General features: G+C 37.2%; 3 protein-coding genes across 21 annotated transcripts in view; 1 reads left to right on the top strand and 2 right to left on the bottom strand.

Annotated features, from left to right (window-relative positions):
* The window catches only part of NSUN3 (NOP2/Sun RNA methyltransferase 3), a 219,540-nt gene extending 207,363 nt beyond the window's left edge, over positions 1-12,177 (bottom strand). For 11 of the 12 annotated variants that reach the window (XM_021933955.2, XM_021933954.2, XM_031662949.1 and 8 more), the window contains exon 1: positions 10,260-10,369. Coding sequence is in view for 1 of the 12 variants with exons in the window: in XM_003893821.5 (XP_003893870.2) it covers positions 10,260-10,369; positions 11,695-11,706 (122 nt within the window). In the remaining 11 variants the exon portion in view is untranslated. Of the gene's footprint in view, positions 1-10,259; positions 10,370-11,694 lie in introns of those variants that run through there. The other variant, XM_003893821.5, reaches the window with a different exon arrangement.
* Positions 12,178-12,342: 165 nt separating this feature from the next.
* Positions 12,343-16,045, top strand: DHFR2 (dihydrofolate reductase 2). Its single transcript, XM_009198597.4, has one exon. It carries the CDS (start codon positions 13,317-13,319, stop codon positions 13,878-13,880), a length of 564 nt encoding a protein of 187 aa, XP_009196861.1. The 5' UTR covers positions 12,343-13,316; the 3' UTR covers positions 13,881-16,045.
* A 1,730-nt stretch (positions 16,046-17,775) lies between these two features.
* The window catches only part of ARL13B (ADP ribosylation factor like GTPase 13B), a 73,527-nt gene continuing 68,010 nt past the window's right edge, over positions 17,776-23,292 (bottom strand). For 7 of the 8 annotated variants that reach the window (XM_003893820.5, XM_009198569.4, XM_003893819.5 and 4 more), the window contains one exon: positions 17,776-21,932. In XM_003893820.5, the coding sequence (XP_003893869.1) occupies positions 21,856-21,932 (77 nt within the window). In that variant the 3' untranslated portion in view covers positions 17,776-21,855. The remainder of the gene's footprint in view (positions 21,933-23,292) is intronic. The other variant, XM_009198563.4, reaches the window with a different exon arrangement.

Below are 23,292 nucleotides of genomic sequence, written 5' to 3'. Positions count from 1 at the left end.
GGAAAATAATTCCATGCTCATGGATAGGAAGAATCAATGTCGTGAAAATGGCCATACTGCCCAAAGTAATTTATAGATTCAATGCCATCCCCATCAAGCTACCATTGACTTTCTTCACAGAATTGGAAAAAAATACTTTAAACTTCATATGGAACCAGAAAAGAACCCACATAGCCAAGAAAATCCTAAGGTAAAAGAAAAAAGCTGGAGGAATCATGCTACCTCACTTCAAACTATTCTACAAGGCTACAGTAACCAAAACAGCATGATACTGGTACCAAAACAGATACATAGACCAATGGAACAGAAAAGAGGCCTCAGAAAGAACACCACACATCTACAACCATCTGATCTTTGACAAACCTGACACAAACAAGCAATGGGGAAAAGATTCCTTGTTTAATAAATGGTGTTGGGAAAACTGGCTAGCCATATGCAGAAAACTGAAACTGAACCCCTTCCTTACACCTTATATAAAAATCAACTCAAGATGGATTAAAGGCTTAAACATAAGACCTAAAACCATAAAAATCCTAGAAGAAAACCTAGGTAATACCATTCAGGACACAGGCATGGGCAAAGACTTCATGTCTAAAACACCAAAAGCAATAGTAACAAAAGCCAAAATTGACCAATAGGATCTAACTAAACTAAAGAGCTTCTGCACAGCAAAAGAAACTATCATCAGAGTGAACAGGCAACCTACAAAATGGGAGAAAATTTTTGCAATCTATCCATCTGACAAAGGGCTAATATCTAGAATCTACAAAGAACTTAAACAAATTTACAAGAAAAAAACAAACAACCTCATCAAAAAGTGAGCAAAGGATATGAAGAGACACTTCTCAAAAGAAGATTTTTATGCAGCCAACAAACATATGAAAAAATGCTCATCATCACTGGTCATTAGAGAAATACAAATCAAAACCACAGTGAGATACCATCTTACGCCAGTTAGAATCATGATCATTAAAAAGTCAGGAAACAACAGATGCTGTAGCGGATGTGGAGAAACAGGAACGCTTTTGCACTGTTAGTGGGAGCGTAAATTAGTTCAACCATTGTGGAAGACAGTGTGGCGATTCCTCAAGGATCTAGAACTAGAAATACCATTTGACCCAGCAATCCCATTACTGGGTATATACCCAAAAGATTATAAAACCTTCTACTATAAGGACACATGCCCATGTATGTTTATTGCAGCACTATTCACAATAGCAAAGACTTGGAACCAACCCAAATGTCCATCAGTGATAGACTGGATAAAGAAAATGTGGCACATATATACCATGAAATGCTATGCAGTCACATAAAAGGATGAGTTCATGTCCTTTGTAGGGACATGGATGAAGCTGTAAACCATCATTCTCAGCAAACTATCACAGGAACAGAAAACCAAACACCACATCTTCCCACTCATTAGTGGGAACTGAACAATGAGAACACACGGACACAGGGAAGGAACATCACACACCACTGGGGCCTGTCGGGAGGTGGGGGGCTGGGGGAGGGATAGCATTAGGAGAAATACCTAATGTAGGTGACGGGTTGATGGTTGCAGCAAACCACCATGGTATGGGTATACCTATGTAACAAAACTGCACATTCTGCACATGTACCTCAGAACTTAAAATATAATAATAATAAAGACGTGTACTTATTGCAGACTGAAGCAGAACTCTTCAGAAATTATTCTATCTCATTCTTTAATGACTAGACAGAATAAGGCCTAAATAGAACAAGCGAAATTTCTGATCTTTCATGATCTACACCCAACCCTACCGAACTATATAGATGTCCTGTAACAAGTTTCTTTAACATTTACTGGTCTCCACATAAACCATGCCCCGCCCCCCAACCTCCCTGAATAATCTTTCCTCTCTCACTTATCCGTTCTCAACTCTGGGAGTTTTCTCTCTCCAAGGAAACCTTTCCACTTACCACCCAGTTCACATCCTCCACCATACTCCAATATCATTATTAATAAATGTTACTGATTGGATGTGTACAATGTTCATTTTGCATGCTTCTATCATAGAACCATCATGACAAGCTCGAGAGAGGCAGCTCTTACTCCTATTTTAGAGGTTAACTGAGGCTTTTAGAGATTTGGCAACTTATCTGAGGTCACATTGCTAGTAGGCAGAAGTATCTGATTCAAAATCAGACTGACTTTAAAGCCTAACAGGAGTGATTCCCAAAGTGTGAGACCCTGGTACTACAGCACAGAGCTACAAAAGGGGGCGGGAAAGAGAATTTTACCCCAACTATCACTTAGTGCAAGTGGCCCTGACCTCCCTGAAACCCTCTTGCCTCTAACAATGATACCAGTTAGACACATCCTGCCTATAGAAGCAGCTGCAACAGACCAACTCTTGAAGAGACTGCTAAGGCTGCTCAGGCTGGTGCTTCTTAGCCCTGAGAAAGCAAAGCTGTGGATTAATATGATTCTTGCAGCTCCCCTTGCACACACCTGCCACTGACCTCCATTCTCCTCCCCACAACACACACACAAACACACACACACACCCTCCTGTGCCTTCACTGGGTGGGTTGCTACCCTGGGGCTGGAGGGAAGTGGCTTCCCAAATCCGTCAAATCCAAAGCTTTGACGGATGGGCAAGTTGCTTAGCAGTCAGTAGAGGGAATGTACGTTAGATGACTCTAGAAAACAGAGGCCAGGCGCCACACTCCAGGCCTTCTCCCAAGATTCACAGTTAGTCTGAAGCTGCTCCATTTACTGGTCTTCCAGGTGAGAAGAAGTGCAAGTACCTCAGCAGCCAGCAGAACTGGAGACACACAAGGTCAGTGACCTGCAAATTTGCTAGTGCATCACTGATATCATTTTGAAAAAAAACACATTTTAAGTTGACATTAAAATCTCACCATATGTTTAAAGGATGCAATTTCCAGCATACTGTAAAATTTGACATTTTAAAATACAAATTATACTGCTTTTAATATATGACCAGTATAATCTAAATATCAGAATGATTTTGATATCCATCATCACCCATTTAAAAATTCACAGACTGACTCGTCTTTAACAGGTGGAAATGTTATGCTGCTCGTTTTCCTCTTTTATTTACATTCTACTTCATATAACTTCATCTTAATACATTTTCATGCTTGAAATCTTTTTATCACCCTCTCATACTTCTCTAGCCCCCACATATACACATGTGTATATACTAAATTTGTTTTTCCTGTGTTAAACAAATTTAAGTGTTAAATTTGGTAACTTCTGGATTCAGGGATCAATATTATTATTAGTATAAAACCCATCAAAACAACTTATAAACACAGAAGTAAAAATTGATAAGAAATGGATATCTTAATGAAATAAGCTTTTGTTTCCATATATTCATAAATGAATATTACTTCTTACTATAATAAAATCAGTCAGGATTCAACACCATTTTTAAGCCTATTTTGTGTTTTTATAAGAGCTGAGAAAAACCTTCAGTTAAATAAGTGGATGAGAATTAAATATATTTTGTTATAGGAATGTTTCTTACTTTGAATTCTTTTGGAGTTATATCCCCAAATCACTTAGCGACCTATCATCAAAAATGTCTTAAATGAATTGTTAGCTGACATCTCAATCAAGGCTCCTTTACTTTTGTTGAAAGCAAAACTTGGAAACCACCTATCAGAGAATCTGTTAGTCAGTTGCTTTCTCACACTGACACTCCAGTAGTTTCTGGCACATGGAGGTTTTGAATACCCGGAGGAATGCGGCATAGAAGCCAGAATGGTGCAAGTGTGCCTTTTTTTGTGAAAAGGGTGAAGGAAAATTGGGGAAAGGCAGGTTGGGAAAGGAGAATATGTACCACCTTATGTACAGAGGGGCAGAGTAGTTTTCTGAAAGAGAATACATGAAAGTTGAGGATCTGAAAATTGACTGCTGTCACTTGCCTGAGCCTACATACCCCCTTGGAAAGTCTTTCTATTTCTCACTCATTGTTGCTCTTCCCTCCAATATGCTAAGTCTGTTTTGTCTTCTTTTTTTTAGAGACGAGGTCTCACTCCGTCACTGAGGCTGCAGTACTGCTGTGCGATTGTGGCTCACTGAAGCCTCGAGCTCCTGGACTCAAGCGATCCTCCTATCTCACTCTCCCAAATAGTTGGGCCTACAGGCATGCACTACCAAAACCAGCTGATTTTTTATTTTTTCTAGAGATGAGGTCTTGCTATATTGCCCATGCTGGTCTTGAACTCCTGTCCTCAAGCAATCCTCCCGCCCTCAAGCAATTCTCTTGCCTTGGCCTCCCAAAGTGCTGGAATTACAGGTGTAAACCATCGTATATTATCTTCTTGTCAACATTCATTCATTCTCTAAAAATACACTGTCTGTCGACTATATGCTAGGCACATCTATTTACTGATAATGATATAAAATTAGCTTATATTTAAATTCCTAAGAAACAAAAGAGAAATATTAAAACTGACCAAAAAAATAAATATTAAGTAAAACTTGACAGATGGTACACAGGAATAACTGAAGTTTGAGAAACAGTTAATAAAGCTAAACTAACATATCACACTGTGTGTCACCCTGCCTGCTTACCCATTTCCCTAACTTGTTTATATGGGAACCTTGACTTATTTTTCTCTGTCTCCTTGGCTAAGTGCCTGGGGCCTAAATCCCAGAGTAAACTGATTAATTTTATTAATTTTGATTCAAGGCTCTCTGAACTACTTACTATTTTAACAAAGTCAAAGCATTAAAAAAGTAAAAGATAGTTAAGTTAAAATCTTGCAACACTGTATAATGTATCATTTGGATAATGATACTATTGGATAATTATACTATCAAATTATTTGATAGTATAATTTTCATTCAACTTTTCTGTGACTTTATTCTTTTTTCCTACTATTCTACTCTCCACGCTACCTTCCTTCCTAGTGACGAATATGAAAAATATCATTTAATCTAGAGACTGTTAAACGCAATTAATATAACCCTGTAGATTACAGAACCTATTTAAATGTCCATAGCTAAAAAAGAGAAACCCCTTGATTTAGTGCTATTATTATCCACTAGAGGGTGCTCATTCAACTATTTTAAAAGTTGTTTGGAAATGAAAAATAAATCAATTTATGGAAATGCACCAAAGTATGTTTCTGAGTCATTTTATTTTTATTCTTCAGAGATGCTAATGAGGAGCTGATGGCTCCTATTCTATTCTGGCAAAGGCTCTTCCTTGTATCTCATAGAAGCGCAATTTAAGTCCAGATTTGGTATTCACTGCACCTCAGATAGGAAATCCCTTGCGTTTCTGGTGGAGCATCAACAGGCTAAAAATCCTGAACATAAGGAGTCCTTCATACTACGGGATCCAAGCATACATTTGGAAGGATGCAACTCCAGATCCTTCACAGCAGCACACAAGGTGTAGGAAAAGGCGTGGACTTTTAAGTCACAGGACTGAATTTGCCATAACTACAAGACACCTATCAATTGTTCTAACCTCTGACTTTAAAGGGTCTAAAGGTTACTTCTTTACAGAGATTTGCACAGATTAAGGCTGAAAACGTGTGTGAAGCCAACACATAGGACAATATAGAAATCCAGATACTAGTTCATTTCTCTCTTCCCTAACCACCTGGGACTACACCCCTCACAGATTATGGTAATATTAACTGATTGTGGTGTGTGTGTGTATTTTTTTCCTCTCTGTATGTGAACTTTGGGTCAGTGAGGAGAGTGTCCAAAAAAAAAAAAAAAAGATGTTGCAGACAGTTCAGACTTATACATTGTTTGTTTTGCTTTCTATGAAGTACACGTATAATTTCCAAAGTTAATCAAGATTTCTATTTAACTCTTGTATTAATCACACATTTATTAAGTATCCATTAATTATCCAAGTAATCATCCATGTATTTGAGGGCAGGATATATACAGTCCATTTTTGTATTCTCATTGCTTAGCACAATGCCTAGTACACAAACACTGCCAAAACTGGGAAGAAGCAGAAGACTTGCCCAAGTCTTAAGGTATTGGTTCTTCAAAACCCTCCCTTGTCAGGAAAAAGATAAGCACGTTAGTAAATTGTAACAATAAGACCTTGAAAGAATTACAATAGTTCTATCAAGAAAATGCAATGGATACACCAAGGGCAAAACTAATTTATACAAAGGACATACAGAAGGCTTGATGAAGTGGTTAATCATGGTAACAAAAATAATGCTAATGCATATGAAGGCCTTACTATATGTCAAACAACATTCCATTCACATTGTATATACATAAATTCATTTTCTCTTCCAAAATGATTATATGAAATAGAGACTATTTTTTCCCATTTTACAGACGAGGACAGTGGAGCACAGAGATATTAACTCACCTAGGTCACATGCTACAAGATGCAGAGGTGGGATCTGAACACACACTACTGTACAGAGGGAGAAGGGAAAAAGGCATTCCTAGCAGAACAGCATAGCCAGTCCCAAAAGCATGAAGGAGCCTGCCCAGAAATATAAGATCTTTAGTACAAACATAGTACTGCAGACTGCTGGGGAGCAAAGGAGGTTTGTACTCAAGGTGTGACACAGTGGAATTTGGCAGCCCTGAGAAACAGCATGACAAAGTGGGTAAAACAAACTCTCAAGGCTCTTCAAAGTGTGAGATGTGTATACTTGGGAAAGTTAAAATGTGAGATGTGTATACTTGGGCAAGTTAAAGTGTGAGATGTGTATACTTGGGGAAGTTACTTAATCTCTGTATGCCTCAGCTTTCCTATCTATAAATGGAAATAGTAACTATTTCAGAGGGTTGTACATAGGATTCTTATTATTCACAAAGGGATTACAACATCGACTGGTACACATTGTTTTACCTCTCTGTATGTGAACTCTGGGTCAGTGAGGAGAGTGTCCAAAAAAAAAGATGTTGCAGAGAGTTCAGACTTATATGTTCTGTTTGTTTTGCTTTCTATAAAGTACATGTATAATTTCCAAAGTTAATCAAGATTTCTAATTAACTCATATTAATCACACATTTATTAAGTATCCATTAATTATCCAAGTAATCATCCATGTATTTGAGGGCAGGATATATACAGTCCATTTTTGTATTCTCATTGCTTAGCACAATGCCTAATACACAAACACTGCCAAAACTGGGAATAAGCAGAAGTGGTTGCTAAAATAAGCAAACAGGTAAGTACTAAAGATGGTTGTTGCAATATGCCATATAAGAGACTGTGATGTGTGATGATCTAAGTGAATGGCAGCAGTACTGCATTTTTTAAAAAAGATCCAAATTAAGAGGGGGCAGGATAGTTTAGTCTCAAAGACAACTCTCACTACTGACACCAACTACAAGTTCAGGGATTCCCAGGATGATTCTCAGGTTTGATTATTCACTGGGACACAACCGAACTCACTGAAAGCTGTTATAATCACAGTTATAGTCACAGTTTATTACAACGAAAGCATACAGATTTAAAAAATCACAGGAAGAGACTCATAGTGCAGAATGCACAACAACTCAAAGCATGAAGCTTCCAGTTGTCCTCTCCAATGGAATCACCAACGAGGTTAACTTTTGCTGGCAGTAATGTATGACAGTATGCACAAGAGTACTGCCAACCAGGGACACTCACCAAAGCCTTGGTATCCACTCTTTATTAGGGCTTGGTCACGTACATATGATTGACTGTCCATACAGCTTTTAGTCACAAGCCCTTCTGGATGTTGAGTTGACATCTGTGAACCCCAGGCCTCAACATAAATCACATCGTTAGATTATCAGGTATGACCTCAACACCCAGGTAAACAAAGATACACTTATCAGGAAGGACATTCCAAGGGCTTAGAGATTGCCACCCAGGAGCTGAGGGCAGTTGCCAGACCTATGTTTATATAAGGTTCATTTTTTACTACAAAGGCGGTGAAGGTATACAGAAGAAAGGAGGAAACCAGACTGATGGTGATACACTTAATTCAGATAAAATATGCAGGTAGTAAAGGCAACATAGGTTTGGAAGGGAAAAATAATAATACACTTTTGAGTTTGCCAAGTAACTGAAGTTGCTAAAAAGAGAAGTATGGGACTGAATCTTGGGAAGAACCTCACAGCATGTGAGCTGTGACAGCATAGTGATAAAAGTCATGCCATGAATGGGTTTACCTGAGGAGAACATGAAGGCCACAAACAGAGCAAACATTGAACCAGGGTAAACTTCAATTTTAAAGGACTGCTCAGAGGATGACTAGACAAGAGAGGTTAAAAAAGAGCAAAACTAAACACTAAATATTCCTCACTACTACAGGAAACTAAAAATATTGAATAAATTACTTTCTAAATAGGCCAAAAAAAAAAAAAAAAGCACTTGACTTTCCCTGGAAGTAGACTCTACAAGTACATTATGTCTTGCAAATAAGCAGTTAAAAAACAAAATATGCCATTCTGTTCTTATTTCCCCATACCATCTTCCACGCTCAGACTGCGTCCTAAGCTGAGAAACCTTTATTTTTGCCTACGGCAAATTTAGTGCGTGTTTATGCAAAACTTAAATTACCATGAAAACTCAACAATAGGGTAGATGAAGCAGAAGGCACAGCTAATTAAATGGATTTGAGGTTCACTGCTCATTTTGTTTAGGGTCAAATAAAAGTATACGACTTTCTGCGTACACTAAGTAGAAAAATAAGTCATTATAGAATATGAGTAGCCAGACTGCTACAAAGTCTACAGAAAAAAAATACCTCTGGAAATCTTGTCTTTTTTTTTTTTAAATCACATCCCAGATATGAGACAGTATAGAACAAGGATGAGCTATGGGAGTTCTTGAGTCAGACAACCTAGGCACAACCTCAGTTCTGCCATTTATTAGCTGAGTGAACCTGGGCAAGTTACTTAAACTCTTAACGGGTTTGTTCTGAGGATGATGTAAGTCAGCATTGTCTGGCATACAGTAAGCATGCAATAAGTGTTTGGTTATTTGGATACTCTACTTGAGTACCTTTGTATACTGAAAATCTCATGAATTTATTACATACTTTATTATCCAGTTTTTCATCACTGTGACAGAAAATACCCATTTGAAGATTTTCAATACTTTTGAAATAAAACCCACAAATATAAACGGTTTGCATATCACAGCATTTACCAATTTCTATAACAGCTTAATTGTCCTAAAATTATCTCAGAATCACCTCAGACTTTGTGATCTTTATTAGCCAAAACTCAACTTGTTTTAGAAAAATGCTTAGAACTGCCCTTTGGAAAGGAGAAATGCTTAAGAGTTGATCCAAGAAAAAAAACGGACAAGCCAACCATCTGAAAAATTAGTCTGGACCAAGTTCCAGATACTATCTGTAGCCATGAAACTTCCTTCCTCACGCAACATGTAGGGGACTTTTGCCCTAACTTCATGAACAGTGCACCTTCTTCCTCTACCTAGAAGGTCTAGTTCTTCCTGTCAAAGTAAATCCTATAAGTTGCCAAGCCCAGCTACCCTTCAGGCCTTTGCTGGTACCCTCAGGCTTTGTTAGATACTTGAATCACAGTATTTACAAATTAGTTTATATAGTTGTAATCACACCCATCTCCTCACTTCTCCCATAAATATTAACTAGATGGCATGTAAACTGGACATGCAGACGGTCTTGCTCTGTATTCCAGAAAGCGTTATATAGTGTATCAGGCACTCAGTGTCAAGAACCCATACAGTAACCCATACATTAACAGCAGCTTACCAAACAGACAAATCACATTTCTCTCACTTCCATGCGTTAAACATTCCTTGTTTTTATATTTAAATAATTTTGTGTGTATATGCACGTGTTCAAAATATACCCAGCCATCGACATAGGAAAGAAATATGATTATCGAATAAAGTGTACCTTTGGCTAAGATAAAACAGTGCTGGCCTTAAAGATTTGTTGTATTATCTTCTAAATTTCAGAAACCAGTCAATTATTCCAAGTTTTATGGTTTTTCTTTTACAGTATAATTAATTTTGTCAAACTAGTGGGCACTCCTATTTCAAGGATAAAAGCAATTGCTCAAAGCAAAGGCATAACAATTTGTGCTTACTATCCCTAGAAAGTTTTCTTTCCCCTTTCCCTCATGCTATGATTCAATCTATTTCTTCTTAGTTGTTCCTTTCTATAGCTTCAGTAGGAAAGGGCAACCAGATTTAGATTCCTTTGGCTTTTATACTTATAGCATCCCTCCCACAAAAAGGAGGACTACATATTGTACTTTGTCTATCCCATCACAAAGCATTGAGATGAATCATACTAACCTTACTGTATTCCAGGCATCTCCAAGTTCTTTGGAATACTGTTTTTCAAAATGATCCAACACAACTTTGCAAATCTGTTTTGCAAGCTTCCCCTCTGATTTTGCTTTCAGCTATGACGATAAGAAAAAGTTGCTGACACACAGTGATATTACTACAAATTTATTGAACGTCAACATTAGCAAGGTCTTTTTTTTTTTTTTCAAGACAAGAACACTTTTTTTGGATAATTACTAGTTCTTGAAATGGAAGCAATACCTTACATGTACCAAAACTGTACTACATTACCTACTTATGAAAAAGCAAGGTTTTTCCAAATAATTATTTTCCAAACGTGAAGCAAAGGTTAAAACGGAATCTACTGGGGCTGAGTAAACTGTCAAAAGGAACAAAATTAATTTTAAAAAGTCACTGTAAAGGCTGGGTGGGTGGCTCACCCCTGTAATCCCAGCACCGTGGGAGGGGGAGGCGGGAGGATCACATGAGGTCAGGAGTTCAAAACCAGGTTGGCCAACATGGGAAACCCCGTTTCTCCTAAAAATACAAAAATTAGCCAGGAGTGGTGGTGGGCGCCTGCAACCCCAGCTACTCAGGAGGCTGAGGTGGGAGAATCGTTTGAACTCAGGAGGTGGAGGCTGCAATGAGCCGAGATCACACCACTGTACTCCAGCTAGCTCACGCTTTGCATGGAAGAGGCGACAGGATCATTTCCCAGTTCAAGACCAGAATGGGAAATATATCAAGGACCTGTCTCTACGGAAAGTAAAAAAAAAAAAAAAAAAAAATTAGCCAGGTGTGGTGGCCCGCTCCTGTAGTCCGAGCTACTAGGGAGGCTGAGGCTGGAGGATCGCTTGAGCCCAGGAGTTCAAGGTTGCAGTGAGCGATGATGGAGCAGCCGCATTCCAGCTTGGGTAACAGACCAAGACCTTGTCTCTAAATGAAACTAAAAAGTCACCGTGGATGTTGACACCAAGAAAACTTGGTGAAAGGCATTTGAGAACTCTGTACTAAGTTTGCAACTCTTCATTATTTTTAAGTGAAAAGTTAATTTAGAGGGAAAAAAGTCACTCCAATTCGTCGTGAAACTTCCCTGCAATTGTTTCATTTATTCATCCAAGAAAAGTGTATTCAATGCCTACTATGTAACAGATACTGTACTAAGCTCCCGGGATACCGCTATGACACAGAAAACAAATCTCAGCCCTCCAAGAACTGAAGAGAGTGGGTACCAGAAGTCTGCGAGCTGGACGGAAGGGACTCAGCATTACTGCACTCAGCATTACTTCAGGGCTTGACAGTAAAGTCAAAGAAACGCTGATCTCGCGAGTGGACGAACAAAGGTGATGTTCCCCCCTCCCAGCACCCTCCCTCACCACCTCGGCCGCGTCCAGAAGCGTGTCATTCAGATAGAGGTACCCAGCCGGGCCCCAGGCCTCACCCGGGTCAGCATTGTCCCGCTGAGAGCTTTCAAACAAGAGGTGTACGCAAACCGGCATCAAAAAGCCTCCACGGAACTGAAAGAACAGTCTGACTTCCGGGATTAGCGGGCACCCGCTTTCATTCTCACGGTGCCTCTTCAAGTTCTCGCGAGATACTGATTTGTCAGCGCTATAGAAATCTCGTCGAAGAGGCGTAGGTCCCGCGGGAGATTTCGCGCGCAGTTACTTCCGGTAGCTGGTAAACGCGGATACTTCCCAGGACGCGGAGGAAGCGGGCCAGGGTCAAAGCGACTTTCGCTACTTGGATTGCTCGGCGTAGCTCTGGGCGGCCGGACCTTAGAAAGTCACACATCCGCGCGCCTGTGGCCCCAGCTTCTGCAGATGCTGAGGTGGGAGGATCGCTTGAGCAGGGGTTTGAGGTTGCAGTGACCGTGATCGCGCCACTGCACTGCAGCGTGGGCGACAGAGCGAGGCCTTGTCTCAAAAAAGAAAGAAAGAAAAAAAAAAGATAATCGCATTTTGTGCTCAACAGTCTGTGTATTGCTGGGGCTCAATAAAAGAATGTGTTTTGGGGTTATGTTGTATGATGACTGCTTTAAAATATTCTCAAAACGAAGCTAGTTACTGACCTAATCTACCAAATCTAATGACCCTTGTTAGCCTAGACATTCAGTACCCAAGGATAAAAGGGTGGAATGTAATGAAAAAGAAATTAAGTCATGCTTTTCCCCAGACCTGGCCCATGGGGATAATCTCTTCTTTTAATGGGGAGTGTTAAATGATTAAACTGAAGTGTAAAGCGGTTACAACAGTGATTAGGAAACAGTAAATGCCCAAATGTTAGCTGCTGCTATTATTTTCACTATTGCGATCATTGTGATTTTTATCGCGTTGATACCAGATGTATGAAGACCAAAAGGATCCTCCACTCTAGCCTCCCCAATTCACCTTTACAAGGAGCGAAGTTTAATGGTTCTTCAAGGAAGTTGTTTATTACGCCTATTTTGATAGGAATAGTTTATTTGCTCTTTTGGTGTCATGCTTCAGTAACTATCATTTGTAGCAACAATCAGCAATTAGAAAAAATCAGCTTGATATGGTCCCTGATATTTAATAATCATCATTTTGAGTTGTCCCTTGATGCTCATATCAGTATAGGTACATGCTATAGGTACAAGTCTTATATTCATGTAAAAATATGTCTTTCCCACTAATCTGATTTGAAGCTTAATATATTTATTTAAACAAGTTTCCAAGTCACCTAAAAAAGGCATCTTATTAGAATTTAGATTTGGTACAAAAGACAATGTTATTCAGGAATGAAATGATGCCATCTCTTGGATGCCATCTGTTTAATGTTTGTGGAAAAGTCGGTCTAGCCTTTCAGCCTCTGTATTTTTTATTTTATAAATTTATATTTTATCAATATATTTTATATATTTACATGTTTTATACAATTTATTTTTCTATGCTTATTCCAGAATGTTGCAATTAATCAATACAGTGGTATTGTATTTGCAATGTAGACATGTAAAATAATTTGAAGAAGGGAATTTCGCAGCAGTCTTGGCCTGGCTTCCTGGTGTAGCCAGCAAGCTCGGAGGTGCTAACCGCTGCTGTCATGGTTCGTTCGCTAAACTGCATCGTCGCTGTGTCCCAAAACATGGGCATCGGCAAGAATGGGGAACTGCCCTGGCCGCCGCTCTGGAATGAATTCAGGTATTTCCAGAGAATGACCACACCTTCTTCAGTAGAAGGTAAACAGAATCTGGTGATTATGGGTAGGAAGACCTGGTTCTCCATTCCTGAGACGAATCGACCTTTAAAGGATACAATTAATTTAGTTCTCAGCAGAGAACTCAAGGAACCTCCACAAGGAGCTCATTTTCTTGCCAGAAGTCTGGATGATGCCTTAAAACTTACGGAACAACCAGAATTAGCAAATAAAGTAGACATGATTTGGATAGTTGGTGGCAGTTCTGTTTATAAGGAAGTCATGAATCACCCAGGCCATCTTAAACTATTTGTGACAAGGATCATGCAGGACTTTGAAGGTGACACGTTTTTTTCAGAAATTGATTTGGAGAAATGTAAACTTCTGCCAGAATACCCAGGTGTTCTCTCTGATGTCCAGGAGGAGAAAGGCATTAAGTACAAATTTGAAGTATATGAGAAGAGTGATTAATATGAAAGTGTTTTCTGGTTTAAGTTGTTCCCCTTCCCTCTGAAAAAAGTATGCATTTTTACATTAGAAAAGAGACTTGTTGACTTCAGATCTATGGATAATTATTTCTAAGCAACATGTTTATTCCCCACTAATCTTGACTATATCAGATACCATTTATGAAACATTCTTGCTATAACTAAGTGTCTCTCCAAGACCCCGACTGAGTCCCCAGCACCTGCTACAGTGAGCTGCCATTCCACACCCATCACATGTGGCACTTGCCAGTCCTTGATATTGTCGGACTTTTCTAATGTTGGTAGTATTTATTAAAGATGAAGATGCACATACCCTTCAACTGAGCCGTTTCACTGGTGGGAAATACCGAAAGCTTCCTACGTGTATATCCAGAGGTTTGTAGACAAATGTTGCAGCCTCGTTTGTAACAGTGAAAAACAGAAAACAACCTGAAGTCCAGTGATGGGAAAATGAATATATTTCTGTCTTAGATTGGGGAACCCAAAGCAGATTCAAAGACTGAAATTTCAGTGAAAGCAGTTTATTTGCTAGGTCATACCAGAAGTCATCAAAGTATGGAGAAATGGAACTGGGAAGGTAAAAACCAGTTCAAAGTCAGTGAGGTTCTCATTGGTAACAAGCTCCATACTGCTGAGATGCAGGGAAACGGAGGGGAGAAAGCTGGAGTATTTAATCCCCCGCTCCTTGGTTGTCAGCTCCCTGTCCTGTGTGTGGGCAGAACATACTCCAGCTACTCTATAGGGAGTCCCAGGTGTTTGCTGTAAGAAGCTGCTGGAATCTACGGGAACAGTGAATGCCAAGCACTTAAAGCAATTCCATGTTTAAGTATGTAAGCTCTTCGTACTTTTTTTTTTTTTTTCTTTTTACGACAGAATTTCACTCTTGTTGCCCAGGCGGAAACCCTGGCTAACGACAACTTCCGCCTTCCCAGGTTCAAGCGATTCTCCTGCCTCAGGCTCCTGGGTGGCTGGGACTACAGGCGCGTGCCACCACGCCAGACTAATTTTGTATTTTTGGTGGGGACATTCCATGTTGGTCAGACTGGTCTTGAACTCGACTTCAGGTGATCCTCCTGCCTCGGCCTCCAGGGGTGCTGGGATTACAGGCATCAGCCACTGCACTTGGCAGATCTTCATTCTTTTAGTAAAATGTATAAAGCCACACATGGTTTATTTGAAATATTTTATAATTTAAAAAAGTACAGAAGCAGGAAAACCAATTCTAAGTTCGAGTGAGGGATGATGGTAGTTTGAACCAAAGGATTGCATGTAGTAAGAAATTGTGATTTAAAATGTATTTTAAAGTTGGAAGTAGCAGGATATTCTGATGGAGTTTGACTTTGGTTTTGGGCCCACTGAGTTTGAGATGCCTTTGAGAAATGAAAGAAGTAGAGAATTAAAAACCGGCCAGGCATGGTGGCTCATGCCTGTGGTCCCAGCACTTTAGGGGGGCTAAGGCGAGTGGAATACTTGAGACCAGCTTGAGCAACATGGTGGAGGCCCATCTCTACAAAAGATAACAAAAATTGGCTGGGCATTGTGGCACACGACTGTAGTCCGTGTACTCAGAGGGCTGAGACGGAGGGATCAATTGAGCCGGCGAGTTCAAGGCTGCAGTGAGTCGTGATTATGCCACTGCACTCCAGCCTGGGTGACAGAAGAGACCCTGTCTCAAAAAAGAATCTGAAAACAATGGAACCATGCCTTCAGAATTCTAGAAAGTTATTTTCAACTGATAAATCTATATTCAGCCAAATAATCAAGAGTGAAGGTAAAATAATACATGTTTAGACAAGCAAAGACTCAGGGGTTACATGTACCCTTTCTTGGGAAGCTATTGGAGAAAATATTCCAGCAAAATTAGAGTACACAAACCAGAGAATGACATGGATCCAGCAAATAGGATCTAACACAGACAATATTCCAGCTATGCAGCTAGCTTTAAAAAGAAACAGTAAAAATATTAATAGGTTAGCTGAATGGAATGGCCCATGCCTGTAGTCCCAGCTACTCAGGAGGCTAAGCAAAAGGATGGCTTGAATCCAAGCGTTCCAGACCAGCCTGGCCACCACAGTGAGATCCCTTCTCTTAAAAATAATAGGTTATTGCCAGATTGGGGCATTTGGAAAGAAATGCATTGAAGATAAACAAGGGGGAAGGGTTGGTTAGGCGATCATTAATTCTAGGGCAGGAAGAAGTACAGGATAGGAAGTAAGAGCATCATACGCTGTTTTTCTCAACAATGAGCAATATGTACATAGTCAAAATGATGTGGTGACTGCTTAGCCCCTAAATCTGGTAATTACTTTGGGACAATATGAGAGGAAAAGTGAAGATAGTGATGGTGTAAGAGCTAAATCCTCATCTGTCATATCAAGAAATCACTAATGTATAACATAATCAAGAAATGACTAAGTAGTTACGTGAAGAAAAAATAGAACGTTGTGGAAGAGTTAGAAGTCATTGCTCTGGAGAATTAGGAGGGATGGGGCAGGGGACTGTTAGGATGCATTATAAACTGAAGAGGCTTTTTAAAATTATATGTATGAATATATGCATTCACTTGAAAAACTAAAAAAAAAAATAATTTTTTAAAACCCATGAAGGTAACTACCAGAAGGAAAAACTAAGAGAATGAAAAGTGCTTGCCTCTGGAAAGAACAAGTGGCAGGACTGCTGTTTTCACTGTAAGACTTTTGGTGCCTTGATGAGTTTGTGTCCTTTGTAGGGACATGGATGCAGCTGGAAACCATCATTCTTAGCAAACTATCACAAGAACAGAAAACCAAACACCGCATGTTCTCACTCATAGGTGGGAACTGAACAATGAGATCACTTGGACTCGGGAAGGGGAACATCACACACCGGGGCCTATCATGGGGGGGGCGGGGAGGGATTGCATTGGGAGTTATACCTGAGGTAAATGACGAGTTGATGGGTGCTGATGAGTTGATGGGTGTAGCACACCAACATGGCACAAGTATACATATGTAACAAACCTGCACGTTATGCACATGTACCCTAGAACTTAAAGTATAATAATAAAAAATAATTAAAAAAAAAAAAAAGACTTTTGGTGCCATTTGATTTTACTTAACCATTTTTCATATATTTCTTTAATAAAAATAATTCTATCTTAAAAGTTATACTCATTCATTAAAAAAAGAACTTTAAGAATGTAGTAAGAATCATATACTTTATTTCTGTTAGAGCAAGGCAATGTGTTACACTTGGAAAGAGGTCATATTAATTTTACCACATATTTTTGGGACTTAGCATCTTTATATTTTCTGATTTTAAATAAGCAATTTTGCTTATGAATTTTGTCTGAATCTCTAATAATCTCCTTATAATGCCTAATTATGCCCTTAGTTTGGGTAGGTTTTTCAAAACTTACCAGTTATTTCATTTTAGATTACCACTCATGTTCACTTATCTATAGGTGTCTTAGTATCATCTTATTTATATTTGAGATAACCATGTCAGATGTTAAAATACTTTCCCCATTTTTCTTATAACCATTTGACTTTAAGTGTGAAGGTATTTAAAATTTTTTGTGTGTGTACTATAAATTGAGTTTATTGATTCCACTGCTTTCAGGCTTATACATTTTTTCCCAGAGTGAAGCCACTTGTTTCTCCCCTTACCTCTTCATAGTTTGATCTTTTATGTTTAACCTCTTAATCTATCTAGAATCAATAGATGTGTATCATGAGAATGTTAATGGATTTTACTCCCCACCCCCACCCCAAATAGCTACTAAAGAACAAACAATTCTACATTGAGTTTTAGGAATAAAAACTGTTAGCAGCAAACTTGCATTAAACCACTGCAGACATAAGACATTGAGCTGACACAAATACCATAAGTCACATTAGTTTGTTTTTTGTGCTTTTTTTAATGTTAGTGTTAAAGAACCAAGAGCAGCTTAGTAAGGACGTACCTCTAGGCAGGAAACAAATTTTTACATACCTAAGCAATTTTACTGTAAGGTCAGTTGATCTAAGAAGTATTTCAGAGTAACTTATGGAATAACTCCTAAACTAGCTATGTTTTATGAATTTTCATATTTATATAAAATGTGTGTCAAAACCCTTCATGTTCATATAGAGGTTTATGTCGTCAAAAAGGACAGGCTTTGTAGTAATACAATATGACATCAAGAGAGCCCTCAGCTCCTTAAAATATATGGCAGAAAAACACAACAGGAAACCTGTGATCAATGCTAAAGAACACAGCATTGTTACAGGCAATCTTAGGCTTAAAGATCAGGTGAGATTCTCATTTTACTAAAATTCTGGGTTCCAATGTGGTCTGTACAAACTCCAGCAGACATTCCACTGTGTCTAGGAAGTAAATATAATGACTTTTATTTTTATTAAGCTTTATGTAGTCTTTTAAAATTTCTTTTTTTAGGGAAGTGTATTTAAAATGTACATAGTGCAGTAGAACAAGCATGTTAACTGTTATGGGCTGAAATTTGTCCCCCCAAAATTCATGTTGATGCCTTAACCCCTTAACCTCAGAATGTGACTATAATTGGAGATGGGCCTTTAAAAAGTTAAGTTAAAAGAAGAAAATCGAATACCAAACACACAGAGACACTGGGGGTGGGTGGGCAGTGGAGAAAAAAGGCCATGTGGGGACACAAGACACTGTCTATCTCTCAGGCAAGGAGGGGGCCTCAGGAGAAAGCAAACCCACCAACTTGCTCTCAGACTACCAGGCCCCAGAACTGAGAAAATAAATTTACGTTGTTTAAGCAACCTGTCTGTGATACTTTGCTATGGCCACCCTAGCGAACTAATACAATAACATAAACATCAATGTATATTAAAAATGTTTTCTGATAGAAGATATAATAAAAATTTATCCAAAGCATTTACCTAGGTTGTAAATGGTTTCCTCATCTGCACACAGAAGGAACTTACAACTTATGCCCTCAATAAGCGAATGAACTTTTTTCCTATTTTCCATTTAATTATAAGCTGATCTCTTTCATTAAAGGAAGTTCATTTCTGGCTTTCTTTTCTTCCCCCCTCCAAAAACAGGTATCTATTATTCTGTTTCTGTAAAGATATAGGATTATTGCTATTTTGATAACCTATGCCATACTTAATTGAAAATTTTAAAATCTTTGAATTTGTTCTTTGGATCAGTTGGAATATATTTCCTGATAAACTACTAAACCATTATTAGCAGAATCTCAGTGCAAAGCATATTCCACTTAGCAAAAAAATTCACTAAGTAAAACCAAGGATGATAAAGTTTATAAGCTACAGTTTTATTCATATAAACAATTTAGTTTGTGAATAGCTTTTGCTACCTAGAAGCATTTGATTGCTTTAGTTGTATTCTATAAGTGAACTGCTCCAGGCTGTTCACAGGTTATACATATTACGGGAATTCTAGTCTTCGTCTGGCATTTATAAAAGCACTTAATTTTAAACTTGCAGAAAACATGGTACTTAAATAATTTTAAATATTATAAATTTGCCTCCCTCAATACAAAAGTAAACCAAACTACATTTCTTTCTAGTGTTGTTTCTATGCATAGTTTTATATTTGAAGTCAGTTACATACAATATCATGTATACTATAAAATATGCATTTTACACATAAAGGCACATGAGAGTATCTTTTAAATAAATAAAAACATATCTGTTGACCAATAGCTTTAACACAAGACAGACATCAAATCCTCTAACATTGTATGATGAAATGCTATTTGTAGCTGCATTTAAAATCACAGCTTTCTTTCCCACATACATAAAAACTTGCAGGGAGAAAAAAGTTTTGTGTGTAAAGTAACAAAAAAATGCATTATTTTAATCTACTCATTTAAACTGTTTTTCAATAATCATATTTAAAAATCTTTACCTATTTTATTACCCAAAGGAAATCATTTAAATCTACCAAATGAAAAGAGAAACAGAATGTTGACATAAATTATTTTATTGTGTGAAAATGTCAAAATTCAGAATTAAGAATAAAAATATAACATATAACAAAATAGGCATTTAATTGTTAAAATACACCTGGATTTACAAAACATATTTTAAAATGTTTTTAAAACGCTTAAGGAATAAAAATTAATTTTTTGAGAGAGCTATATAAAATGTGAATTCTATATTATATTTAATTTCAAAATCATTTATTTTTATTAAATGAAGTCAGTAGCTACACTATAGTAAACACAGATAGAAAACAAAAAGTTTAAAAACATGTATACTCCCGAGATAAATATTAAAAAGATGGCAAAAGTACGAGTTTAGTTTTAAAATTGAGTAAATGTTACAAAAAGCTGTGCAATTTTCCCTTTAAAATCCTTTTCAAAATTTACATTCTGTCTTTTCTTATTGCTTTTTATCACTTTTCAGCCACCTCTCAAATTCAGGTTGTTATGAATTTTAGATCTGAAGTCAAATGCTTTTAACTCACTCCGTGTGCTTGGTAAGTCCGATGTACAAACTCCAAGAATATATACAATGCTGACCGGAGTACAGGTGACCTGATTGTTAAAATTCGGTGAGTTAAAAAATGTGAATAAAATTTCATGTTCTGAAGTAAAATTTTTAAAGTAAATATATTAAATGACAAAAAATGTACTTAACGTTATTATCAGATACTAGTATATGTCTGTTGTGTCAGTACAAGTTACCAAAAGCACCAATCTTAACAAGGTGATATAAAAATCATTCTGTTTATACTATTTTCACTGGGATATAAAGGTTTGTTTTCAATTAAATGTAACATTATGAATCTGTTATTCAAAATATACATCTAGAAGTCTGTCTAAATGCCAAATACAGAATCTTATGGATGCCATTCTTAAGTGCAAGAGAAGTGCTATCATCTTAAATTAAGAAATTATTTTGGAATTATTTATTTATAAAAGTAATTTTGGGCCAACATTTTTATTCTCGTTACTTTAGTACACAAGCTGTTTCCCAGTTGTGAAACAGAAGTCTTTGGACCTGCAGTAGGTTTTCCAGTCTTTCTGCCTTTAATTTCATAGTTTAATTTTAAGGCATGAAAGAATTAGAATCACCTAAAAGAGTTACTGCAGCTTCTGATGGAACAAGGGAGTATAGGGAGCACCGTGATCTCTGAAAGTGTCTAACCTTTAAAATAGGACTTTATTGAGACTTTTAATAGTATCTCACAGAATATATTTTGATTAATTTCAAAAACATTTAGGTACAAAAAGTATTTCCAGTCTCTCTCACTGAGTACTGTTTTCAAATCATATAATTGGTAGAATAAAGATCTGAGAATCTATTTCAAAAATATATTATTTTTAAATTAGGTCAAATTATGACTTACACTTAAAGAACAATGCTATTACAAAACATAACTCAAGCCATATAAATATATCCTGTTTGTATAGTTCATGTCTGAAAGTAAATCAACTCTATTTTCCAGACACAATTTAAACAAATCATCTATAAAAAAAAAGGTGTATAATCAATATCATAGTAATTAAAAGTTTTAAAGATTTAAAAAAATATAAAAATAGTTTTAAAATTTTGGTTATAAATTCCTAGAAGTCCCCCTTCTATGTGCATGTATCTTACAAAAAATACTTAATATCTAGAAATACAGGCTATTGAACAAATAGTAAAGAAAGTGCTGAGTTCACTGGCTCTTTTTCTAAAGTTTTCCTTCAGAAGTATCCTCATGAGTGGGGATGTATAAACCAGAGTCAACAGTAAATCTTGCTAATTTGGTCCAAATGCTGATTTTATGTACTGGTCATTGTGCTTCCTTTATTTTTTAACCATGAAGAACACAAATAATTAATTATCAAGTCAGGTCCTTGAGTATTAATCTTCTCACTAAAATCGTTATGGTTATCTTGCCCCAGTCATCAATATACAACATGTTTCTTCTTCTGAGAAAGAAGAATGTCCCACTTCACCTTGCTGATATTAAGAGAACTCCTCCATACGTCTTGTTTATGAGATCACATCATGAGCATCACCATTAGGTCGCTGTGGCACAGCCAAGGGAGGCAGCGGCTTCCCATAGAAATCTAAGAAAAGAAAAAAAAACCAAATGCACAAAACAGTTATGATAAATCAAGATTTTTGACACAGTTCATTATTTTTTAGACATTTCCAAAGAGATAAGCTTACAGAATCTTGGCATGCCTCTCTAAAGCAGACTTCCTCTTCTCTCGTGCATTTTAAATCTTAAGAGACGGTACCAACGTTCCATCCTGTTGAGCCAAATTATACTCTATTCCTTTTGCTTTCAATCCACTCATGAATTAATCATATATTACTTATTATAATGGTGAAAACATTCCTTGCTTATGTTTTACTCTCCAATCCAATTTCCACTCCTTACTTCTTACTTTGACTACTGCAATAGCCCCCAAATTTGGATTCTTACCCCAAATATAGCCACTATCAAGTTTGTACTTTACATTGCAACAAAAAATACTTTCCTAAGCACCAAATCTAACAATAGCATTTTCCCTTTTAAAAATAAAAGCATTTCTTGAAAAGTTATAGCAAGTTCAGACATCTTACCATATATATGAAGCCTTCACAATCTGGCCCTAAGCCATAACTCCACTTTCAACACTCTGTAATTTCATATTTTCTCTTTCTTACCCACTCAATGCACATACACCTAATCTCCTATCACTGGCAACTTCATGTTATTCTCCAACTAAACAATATTCTTTCCTGCCTCTCCACCTTGAAATAGTCTGTTTCTTCTGATGACTGACTCTTCTCGTTCTTTGAATACTTCGTTATACTGCCACTTCCCCTAACTGCCCATGCACACAGTACTCCTACTGTGCATAGTACTCCAACTGTACACCACAGAACTCATTGTCATATATTCTACAGTAAGCTGAAGAATTGCCCTCTCTATACAGTAGGATCCTCACAAAGGCAGAATGTACATCTTATTCATCTTGTGATTACCAATGTTTTAACAAACAACAAAATACTTGTATGTTAAATGAGTTCAATAACAGAAAAAATATGTCGTATGAAAAATTGATTTTTCTTCATATGTATATGTGTGTACATATAAATATACACACTAACATTACCTAGTTTTCTGACAACATAGTGAATATTTACATTGACAATGTATCTGATGTACGTGAGTTCACTAACAGCTGTATAATAAAAAAGAAATAAATCTTCTGTAGTCAATATAAACATCATGATGTAAAGTCAGTAAACTAAACAGAGATATGAGAGTTCACTGAAAATACCATTTCACTAATTCTGCTATAGTCTAAGGACAAACTTTTCTGTCTTTAAAAAAAAAAAACCATGAATTTTCACTAACGATTATCAAGAAATATTTCATTATTGACCTAAATAGAATTCTGGGGGGGAAAAGCAAATAGCATATTTATATTTATG

This window comes from Papio anubis, chromosome 2, assembly GCF_008728515.1.
Source record: "Papio anubis isolate 15944 chromosome 2, Panubis1.0, whole genome shotgun sequence".
NCBI lineage: Eukaryota > Metazoa > Chordata > Mammalia > Primates > Cercopithecidae > Papio > Papio anubis.
This window is presented reverse-complemented; position numbering and strand designations above follow the sequence as displayed.